Raw genomic sequence first — 11,455 nt, 5'->3', positions numbered from 1 at the left:
ATGGTCCCTGTCTCAGTTCAACTTGTATGTATAACACATTGCCTTGATTGCGATCTCCGAGAAACTACGTGTTTCTAAGTAAAACCTTATAAGTGTTTGAAAATCTTCGTCAGATAGATAAAACCAAAAGTTAGAGAAATATACACTTCTTTCTTTGGTCATGACTTTTTTTTTTGAAAAAGGGCTTTTCTTTGGTCATGACTTTCTCTGTACTAACAAAACATTCATCAGTAGGTGTTGTCTAGAGATTGTCACTGGTTCTTGGTACATGACATTGTGGCTGGTTTCTGGAGTTTTCCATAGAAAATAAAGTTTCCCGATCTTTTCAAACGTAGATGTCTAATCAACCCATGTTCCTAATCATATGAAACTGGCGATAATAAAATTATAGTCTTGGAAACAATGTCACAGGGACAGAGACTTTTTTAAAAAAAATTAGGTTCCACAAATAATAATATCAGGTTATTCATTTATTTCATGGGATAGAACTCAAAACGAGTCATAATATCAAATGAAGTTCAAACTTTTTAAGTCCATATATTCTCTTTGATCAAATCGGCCGGAATACTGTTATACTAGAATTGTCAATTTTTTCCTCCAACTAACTTTAGAAACGATGTATCATATTCATTCACGTGGAATTATAATAGCAATAATTTAAATAAAAATTGGATGTTCTATATCAAAATAAATGGAAAAGGAAAGTAGGCCAACTCTTGTTGGAATTTGTAGTTTTTGTAGTTGAAGAAAATAAATTGTAATAATGAATGGTTTACTGGGAAACACATGACTCTACAAACTCTACGTCCTTTTTCCCATATCTATACACTCTATCTAACATGTCCCCGACCCCCACACTCCAATCTACATCCCTAATGTGGTCCAGTTTATTTTATTTTTAATCGAAATGATAGAATATCAGCTAATAAATCACATGATCAACGAGAGAATCCCATTCATAATATGGGTAAACTTGTATATATGCCTCTTTTTTGTTTGAACATTATATATATATATGCCTTGTATTGTCTATGAATTCCAGATCCTATAAACTGATGTATATAACATGCATGATCGATAGAAAATGAAGAAGATGGAAAGTTCAAAAGAAAATGAAGAAGATGGCTTACATAAAATTTTATCATCCAATATAACATATGCTAGATCTTTAGCTAACCCTTCACTTTCGATATCAGTTTACTAATATTTATCTGTTCGTCCATGCGTTGAGTACTTGAAAGAGGTCTGTTTGTAAGTATAAACATTTTTTTTTTGATAACCGGGATATCCGGAGGGCCGTGACCCAACCGACTAGTTCTATGGAGACCTGACCACCGGGGCCAGTCAGACCGATTGCTCGCAAGAGATATTAGGTATTCCATAAACAATATTGCATGTAAACTTGCACATAAGTCATTTGTTTTGAATGATCTGATAAATCGTATTCCTTTAAAGGACCACAATCTTTCAATATCTCCATTTGATCAAAGGACCACTCCGTCCTACCTATAATCTCCTAGAAATATATCTCACAAATCTAATTACGGTTATAGACTTTGGTCTTTGGATGGTTTATATCAACTTATTACACATACCTAGCTGGTATAAGTATAACAAACTCTTGATTACTACTCCCACTTACTCCATTACGACCTCTTGCTATAAATTCTCTTAGTCTTGTAAATGAAAACAACATAGTAAAGATGATTTATATAATTTAATAGTTTAAAGAAATCCAAAGAGAGAGAGTTAAAGAAAAAAAGTTTAACAATCAACCGTAAAGTCACTTGAAATATAAATGTTAATGTGGGAAGACACATAAATATCGACGTTGTGTTCTTGGACCCATATGTCCCAATAACTTCCAAAACGTTCTTAAATTCTGATAGAATATATGGGACCATAAGCTCATCATAGAATCATTCATCTTGTATATATAAACACAAAAAGTTTCAATAAGAAACATATAGCGAGAGTAAAATAAACTAAGTCACTTCTAAAAATGGCAATTAGGGTTTCTTACAAGCCTCTCCTCCTGGCACTTCTTCTCATCGTCTTAGTTTCTTCCCCTGCTCAAGGTGAATTTATAGCAAATATACACACCTAATGCATATAAGGAGTCTATAGTATTTATATATCAAGTAGCTGCTATCAAGATTTTATACACAAGCTTGAATGAGGTTTTTTCTAATAACAATAGGTATTACCAAAAATGAGTTTTTGATGATTTTTTTTTTGCTTTTTAGCACGAAGCATAGGAGAAATCGTGAGGAATAGAAAGCTATTGGTTGTGGAGAAGGAGCAAGAGACTCGGAACTCAAGACAAGACGGAGGAGGAAGTGATGGTTATGGATTGGTGGATATGGATTATAATAGTGCGAACAAGAAAAGACCGATACACAACCGCTAATGAACACACTACACATGTGATGAACTTAGCAGTTTCTTGTGAGATATCCAAAGATATATTCTATGATATCCCGAGATTTATATGATCTATTCAACAGAAATTACTATCAAGTATTGAGAATGTAAACTATTTTATAAATCGTCATACAAAATATAATCGAGTTTGTATACATATAATTAAGTATAGTCGAGTCTTCATGAAAATAAAATACGAACGATTCTATATAATAACCGTAGTTTATGTGTGTATTATATGTGTGCTGAACTAATCAATGGATACACATATTTTGTGTATATACTATATAGTCATAGAGTCATAGAGACTTAATATCTTATTTTAGGTTTAATGCTATATTGTTCATTATGATTAGATGTGTTATAGATATTTGAATAATTGATCATCGTTTATAATACTGTAAACTCAATATTTCTGCTGATAATATAACAAACAACAAACAAAATACTATAAACAACATTCTTCTAATGAATATAAAAATGATATTAGAGATCTAGAGAATCCTCATCCATCAATACACATACAAACGTGTTAGAATTCACGAGATTCACTTTATATCCCAAATTTGATGATTCAAGTGATCTTCAATACTTTTTCATATGACAAACTGAAATGCAAAACGCACTAAATTCATTTGTATTATGTATGTATGGTATAGACTGATAGACATGACCCAATAAACTCATGTGAAACAGAGTAGGCGGTAACCAAAAAAAAGACTTATTATTCGGCTCATTAAATAAACGTATCATCTCGGCCCATTAGGTAAACGTATGATATCGACCCATTAAATACCTACCTAAAGGAAGGTGAGAACATTGTAGAAGAGGCTCAAGCTGATATACCTACACTGTTGGAGCTAAAGCGGATTTACTATGAACTAATGATTAGGTAAGGCATCATTTGGTCTATCACATTGTTCACCAGTTATTTTTGCACATTACATGCATGTCTTCTCTCTGAAATTGAATATAAATGTAACCAGCTAAATGTTTATAAAACATCTTTTTCTATTGTTTCATTATATTTCAGGAAGCAGAGAAGCATCTATCTGAGATGGTTTTGTCCAAAGCCTTGATAGCAAAAGTCTACTGACCATCAGGATTCAGGAATAATCTGGCTTCCAGATCGTTAAAGACAGCAACGAACTCATGCGCATCAAAACTTGGTTTTGTTGAGAAGGGGTTGTCACCAAATTCACAAAGAAACTATAGTTCATAAAGCTGCACTAAGAGCTTGAGAAACCTATTTTAGCCACACCCTATAGTGGAAAATAAAATTCAGGTTCTTGTAATTGTCCTAAAATTTCTTCATTTTCTTTGTTTGGTTTCACATGACAGAGTAAACAAAACTCTTCCTTCTTTTTACAACGAATTTATTATTATGCAAAAAATATGATAAAATATTTTAAAAAGAACATGAAAACATGCAAGGAAGATAATAATACAAACGTAAACGTAAACCTAAACCTAAACCCTACAACAAGCAATCATCATTCTCTTTTCTATGAAGTAATACTATCAAGATGATGGACTGTTATCATCATTACTTGTCTTCTTCTCTGGTGACCATTGTATGTCCTGGAGATAACCGGTTTCGCCCGGTTGAACCGCTAATGGAGAAAACAGAGGACGGGAATGAGAAGAGGATGACGAAGTGGATTGCATCATTGAGTCTCCGGTGAGACCAAAACGCAACGGAAACGACATTTGATCATATAAATCCATAGATTGTTGATGAAAATGTTGCTGAAACTGTTGGTGATCGCGAGCCATCTCTGAGTAACTCAAGTTGTACGATTGCATCAACGGCTGAGAATCAACGGCAGGTCTTATAGGCAAAAGGGTACTTGTAGAACTCGAGTTCCTTAGCTGAGTTATTGTCTGAACAGGGGCGGGTTGCGGCAGAGACTGTGTTGCAGCGAGAGGTCTAACGAGTTTGACGTTTTCAGGGAAGTTGAGTTTGGCCTTGTTGCCTCTAAACCGAAGAGCAGCTTCATCGTAAGCTCTCGCAGCTGATTCAGCATTATCAAACGTACCAAGCCAAACTCTAGCCGCTTTGAAAGGATCTCGAATCTCAGCCGCCCATTTTCCCCACGGTCTTTGTCTCACTCCTCTGTATCTTCTTCGAGGTTGGTCCGCATTTAACGACGACGTTTCGGTGTTAGTATTCATTGTAGTTGTGTACTCATATGTTGGGCCTGAACCTGACATGTTGCTCGAAGCTTCTCTCACTGCAAACAAACAAATAAACATATTAAAAAAATATTAAGAAGTGAAAACTGAATGTCTAGAGTAGTGTTATTATAAAGAGAAAGCCCATAAAAAGTGTTGATGGTTATTAGAAAGTGATGAGGCCACAAAGAGGAATGAACAAGTAGGTAAACAAAGCAAGTGGAAAACGACTCTTGAGGCAAATGGAGGGAGATAGATTCTTTTGGCATATAATCATCATCACTTTGTTAATTAATTACATTGACCTTTTCATTATAATCTAAAGTATATGTCTTAGGATAACTATGTACACTTTCGTTATTGTTAATATTCTTTTATAGTGTTGTCAACACTTCTGTTACTTATTTGCATGAATTACTATATTTATTAACATATCTTATTGTAATTTAGAACATATGTACAAAACGTTACTATAATTTTGAAACAAAAAAATCTAAATTTTAGAAAGAAATGATCATGTTAGAGTGCATACGTGTGTTATGGATATATGGCCAGTTATGAAATTTAGAAAACTATAAATATTTTTAGTTAATTGTAATAATTTTTTTTTGACACTTAGTGTCATGGTAATCTATGTTAGGCCTAATCTATGTATTATATTTTTTTAAAGAACAGCAATAGTTACCTCTCGAACTAGAATTGCCGCCGGAGAAATATTGATCAACCGTCAAAGTATTAACTCCCTTGACTGCTTTGCCTCCGCTGCCACCTTCCTCCACCTCTCTCCTCCTCTTGTGCCCGGAGGAGGAAGAGGAATTGAAGTAGCTTCTCCACCGCCAACGAACTGATGAGGAGGAACATTTCCAGCGACGACATGTGTCAAAGCAGAGACGATTGCAGACATCTCCTTCTCTCTGTCAGAACTCGACATAAGAGACGACGATGAAGGAGGCGTAAGGGCGTTATCACGGTGGTGGAGGTGGTTGTCTTCTGCCGGGAATAAGTAAAACCATTGATCGATGTCTGATAACGTCCGGTGATCATCTTCTCGAGTGGTAAACTCGGCTTTCTTACCAACTTTATCTTCCTGGTTTGCCACTTTTAAGGTGCACATAAAAATCTCTCTTCCTAATAATCCTCTTGTGAAGCTTAAAACCTTATAAACCCTGAAATTAAAAAAAAAATGTTTTTCTTAGAGAGAAAGAAAACTCTGGAGAGAAAGAGAGGAAAAAACAGAGAGGTGAGAAAGAAAAACAGAGATTTTACAGATGTTTTTTCTAAACAAAGAACAAGGTTTAGCTGATAGATATACAAATTTTTTATTGTGTAAACTTTTTTTTATTCAGCGCCGCCAAATGAAAGAGTCGTTTCTCTTTTTTTATGCCGTGTGAATGGAAAGGAAAACATGCACTTTCTATATAAAAATACATATAAAATAGAGAAAATAGCTAAACATTATAAAGTTGAGCTATAGTAACAGAAGAAAAATTGGTTTTGGTGATTATATGAATAAATTTCTATAAACTGAATACTGTGTTTGTATATACGTATATATTTCCTCCTCCTATTCAAAATTAATCTTTCACAACATTAAATATAATAAAAAATCTAATTATAAATATAAATATTTCACTTTGATAATTAAGAATTTCCAAATATTAAATATATAATAATTTATTAATTTAAAAAAAAATTAATATCATTAACTCATAAATAAATTATTTTTTATTTAAATAATTTTTAGTTCTTGAAAATAAACTAAAAAAAATTATTTTTTTAGAAACAGAGAAAATGTAATGGACTCCGACACTTTTGCAACTTGGGTGATATTTAATTCTATCGACATGCAATTGAAGTTATTAAGTTTTATTATCAAAAAGTGAAACGGGCCTAATAAGCTTTAAGTAATCAAGTAAACTTTAAGTAATTAAGATACTTATCGGAAGGATTTATCTTTAGGGGGATTATAGTGTCATTAACTATAGACAAGTTGCAAAGTAAAACCAAAAGCTATAAACAACACTGTTAAGATATGTAGACATTCAGACACGATTATCAATTGCTATATCTAAAATTCGGTGATTTATATAATTAGTGTAAGATGAATTGTTAAAAATAAGTAAACCATTAAAATAAGTATTAGTTTACAAAAAGAAAAATTAAAATAAGATATTTGCCTAAACGGTTAGCTTGAAGGTCAAGTTGACAGAAGCAGTTGCTGTGCGGTGTTGCTTCGTGCCAACGTCAAAGGACGGTGTCGGTGGTGAAAGGCCAACGCACACCGGCACACCGGCACACGTGATTATCTTTGACCATTTGACCCAGTAGATATTCTTCGTTTTCGATTTTTATTGCTTATCCACTCTAAATGTTTTTATACATTCTCCAACCTCAATAGACTCTTACATAAAAACATTAATACGTTTCTTATTCATTATATATATGGATACATCATATATACCTATATGTGTAGAAAAAAAATTTAATGGCTTTTTCACTTATATATTTTTTGTGCAACATTTAAGTTCTCATATAAAAAAAAGCTCATGAGAAAAAATTTGTTTCAGTAAAACAAAAAGAAGAAAAATATTTTATTCCACTTCATTTAATACATTGTTTAAAAACCACTACTTCAAGAATATAATGGTCCAGTATAATTTGTTTTATTTTAAGTAGTGTAACTTGATGATGTCTCGAAATGTCATCGTTTGACTTCTTAGAAAACGATCTATATTCTATAAACAAGTGTGTGCTTCTCAAGTTAACGTCGTTGTTTTTTTTGACCTTTTTCTAGATGCGAGTACAACACTTCCATATGGTTGGTTCAAAAGTAACTTGTATTTATATTTTACCCAAGAGAAGAAACTGTTAAAACTCGATTTTTTGTCAGAAAATTCGATTATTATGATGTGAAATTTTAGTAGCCTGATGTTTAAGGCTTATCATTTAGCTCGAAGAATAATGAATCCATAAATAGAGTAATGCTTTTATTTTTGGTCATCACTCCATTTTTCATTCCATTCTTCATTATCTCAATTTGTAAATTATGGAGTGGGGTTGGAGATGCTCTAATACAAAGTTATTATTGTATACATAAGATGAATTAGAAAGATAGTAAGAAGCAATTAAGGCATTCAAAGATGTGATCGATTCAAAACGGAAACTCAACGATTATTACATAACATATTTCTACCATGTGTGTGCCTAATGCCTAACCTAAATCTTTGGTTAATTTGCATTAACCCGGCTATTAAAACAAGGATTATTTATAAGAAAGCTCTTCAACTTGCAATTTTATAACTGTTAAACAGTTGCCAAACCGAAGACTAGTCATGAACAATTTAATTACGTAAGGCGTATACGATAATGTCTTTTGACATTCTTAGCAGAGAATGTCTTTTTGACACCAACTCTGTCTTTTATATAAATAAGTAAGTAATATACCGTAATCAAAGTAGAACGGAAATTCACCTCAATTATTTAGTACCGCGATCAAAAGTGCCATGTAAGATTAATAAAAAAAGAAACAAAAAAAAAAAAGGAAATAAATAAAAAAGATGTAGCCTAATTTTTTTAAACGTCATTTATGACTTCTTTTTCATCACCTACACAAAATATGAAAGCTTATTTATCATCCACACAGAATATTGAAAACTTTATTTGTCAAATTGTTAAATCCAAAACACTAAATCCTAAATCTTTGGGTAAATTCTAAAACTAAACCCTAAACCTTAGATAAATCCTATACCGTTGGGTTAAAACTCTAAACCTTTGAATATCTCTTTACCCAAGGATTCAGGGTTTACCCAAGGGTTTAGGTTTATCCAAAGGTTATGGTTTAGTATTTGGAGTTTAGGGTTTAGGATTTAAGATATAAGGAATAGGATTGTAGACATCATTTGACAAATAAAAACTTCCAATATTCTGTGTTCAGATGAAAAAAACTTTTAAAATTATTGTGTGTGTGATGAAGAAGAAGCCATAGATGGCATTACAACATAAATTAGTCGATTATTTTTCACTGTTCTTTCCTTTTTTCTTTTTAATTTTGTTTCCTTTTTTTATTAATCCTACAAGGCACTTGATTGGTGCTAACAATTAAAGTGAATTTGAGAATTCATCCTAGAGGGTGAACCCAAGTCTTGTCCATCAAAACAAGTACAGGTAAAACTGATATTGTAAGTGAGCATTATATGAATACTATATTCTTTTTTAATAAAATTAGTATCATTATTTTTTTTCAGAAAGGCACCAAAATTGCATATATTCAATGAAAATTACTTTATTTGGTTAGTAACTTGTGGACATTTAGTGTATCTTCATGTATTTATGAGACAAAAAAAAATATTCGTAATAATTATGTGTTAACCTTTGCATTTTTTTTTCGAGCTAGTAAATAGCCTAGCATATTAGTAAACTACTTATATTAAATAAAAAGATAAATATGAAACTGTTTCCACTTGTTTATAAATATTCTCACAATTGGCAAGTTGACATCACAACTTGATAGTAACTAATACTAGAAAATAGCCCAGGGGTTGTTTGTACGGAACTACGGATTATTAATGATTTAATAATAATACAGCTTTAGTCGCAGAAATATATAACTAAATATGCGTTGAAAAGATGTCGTCGACCTGAAAATCCGGATTTTTACTATTTCATTTTTCCAAATCTATATATTATTAAAACAGAATTACACTTAGAAAATACCCTAAGTTTTTTGTAGTTATTTACATTTCTATGCCACTGAAAATTTAAATTAAAGTTTTTTATTTTATTTTAATGCTTGTCCTTTTCAGTTGAGTTAATATGTTATCAATATAAATTAAATTACTTATTTTAATGTTTGTCTTTTTAGTTGAGTTAATATGTTGTAATAATATAAAATTTAATTTTTTTCTCTATTAAATCGATTTTGAAATTATTTATAGTTTTATTAATGCTGTCTTTTAGTTTAATAAAGACATTTCCTAATTCTAAATTTATCACATTTAATGATATTAAAAATTGCATATGGTATAGTAGAAAATTTATTGTGCCATCACTTACGTGTGATCCTGCAACTACATGCTATAAATAATATACATAATTTTCAATCATTTAGTAATATAACATTTTGTTTTTGACCCGTATAGTAAATAACACAATCGTGTACTAATTCATATATATATATATATATATATAATCATACCATTAGTAGAAAGAAAACAAAAAAAAATATATACGGTCACGGATCAAGCTATAGAAATAAACAACGAATATCGATAAATTATTTTATAACAAATTTATTTAAATAGAAAGTATAGTTCTAAATATGTTTATATATTTTATGTATATAAATTTATTTTATTTGAGATGCTAAGATTTGGAATTGGAAAAAAATATGACCCACTTCTATATTATTTTACTTAAGAAATTTTAAATTTATATCAGAATATTTTATTAAGCTTTTAATTTTATTTTTATTTTAACTGAAAAAATAATTTTGAATCTGAATTTATATATAAATATTACAAATTTACCATTTAATATAAATAAAAAATAAAAACAGAAAATAATACCCGTCCGGTCGGACAGATCAAGGTCTAGTACTAAATAAAAAGAAACAGGTTTGGTCCAATAATATGATTAAATGTTCGTTAATGTATGTTTTTACGTCGAATTTTAGAAAAAGGTGAAATTATGTGAACTAATAGAAAATAGTTAAGATTTACATCATGTCCTCAAATATAAATCTAATAAAACGACTCAAATAATACAATTAGACGTGGATTCTCATAAGATATAAGATTATCGTTTTAACAATCGTCTAATAATTAGTATCCGGCATAGAAAAAATACTAACTGCTATATATGGACTTTACAAAAGAAAACTACTAATTAGGTAACGTTATGTCGTTTTTTGCTACATCTTTCTATATCATAAAACACTACGTTGATACATTGTATCCGGTTCAATGTTTATATCTGCATGTTGATATATGAATGAAACATAATCCAAAATGGGTTCTCACTGAAAAGGCAAACATTCTCTAATGTTCATTTAATCAGTTTAAAACTCGATCAATTCATATTTATCGTTTTTCACATCTTCTATATATTAAAATAGATTATGTCGGTACATTGTATCCAGCAGGGTGTTTTATATTTACATGTTGATATATATGAATAAAGCAGAATTCAAATTTGGGTTCTAATTAAACATTCTTTAATTGTTTAATTTAATCAATTTGAAAAATCGATCAACTCATATATATGCCAAAGGTTTAGACTTATCATCAGGCCCCTTTCTGAAAATCAAAGTTTACTAAAATCGTGTTTGTTATAACATGTGGCAGAAAAAGGCTGACTTTGCCAAAAAATAGTCAGATAACTCTCAACACCGACAAGTCAACCACTATTTTATTCTGATCAAACCATATCTTAAAAGTGAGTCAACAGTCAAACTGAATATCACATCACCATTAACAATGATAACTAATACTACTATCTGAGTAACATTCCATAGATCCTTAAGCTCCCGTGTCATTTACGTGCAACTCCGAGCCCCACAATTATATTTCAGCTGCCAAAGGAAAGTAGACACAATATACATTCATACACACGTGTCTTCTTGTTGAGATGCGACAAAACGAATCACGTTTTCTATAATAACAGTACTGGAAAAGTTGTCCTTTCATATGTAACTACTAAACTAATTCTCAATGGTGCAGTTTACAGGAATGGAAAGCACCATGTCACTTTTCAAAACACTGGAAACACAAAAGCAAATGTAAATATGGGCCGTAGGGCCTTCTTTAATACCTCTTTTGGGCCAGTCGGTTAACTTCGTAATTCTAAATCATTACTAGTT

General features: G+C 31.1%; 1 protein-coding gene and 1 pseudogene across 1 annotated transcript; one reads left to right on the top strand and one right to left on the bottom strand.

Annotated features, from left to right (window-relative positions):
* Positions 1–1,916: 1,916 nt before the first annotated feature.
* Positions 1,917–2,707, top strand: LOC130496270 (protein GOLVEN 2-like). Its single transcript, XM_056988217.1, has 2 exons — positions 1,917–2,078; positions 2,247–2,707. Exons 1-2 carry the CDS (start codon positions 2,003–2,005, stop codon positions 2,408–2,410), a joined length of 240 nt encoding a protein of 79 aa, XP_056844197.1. The 5' UTR covers positions 1,917–2,002; the 3' UTR covers positions 2,411–2,707.
* Positions 2,708–3,767: 1,060 nt separating this feature from the next.
* On the bottom strand, positions 3,768–5,859 carry LOC130496266 (ethylene-responsive transcription factor ABR1-like; annotated as a pseudogene).
* Between the last annotated feature and the right edge of the window lie 5,596 nt (positions 5,860–11,455).

Source organism: Raphanus sativus, chromosome 6 (assembly GCF_000801105.2).
Source record: "Raphanus sativus cultivar WK10039 chromosome 6, ASM80110v3, whole genome shotgun sequence".
Taxonomy (NCBI): domain Eukaryota; kingdom Viridiplantae; phylum Streptophyta; class Magnoliopsida; order Brassicales; family Brassicaceae; genus Raphanus; species Raphanus sativus.
This window is presented reverse-complemented; position numbering and strand designations above follow the sequence as displayed.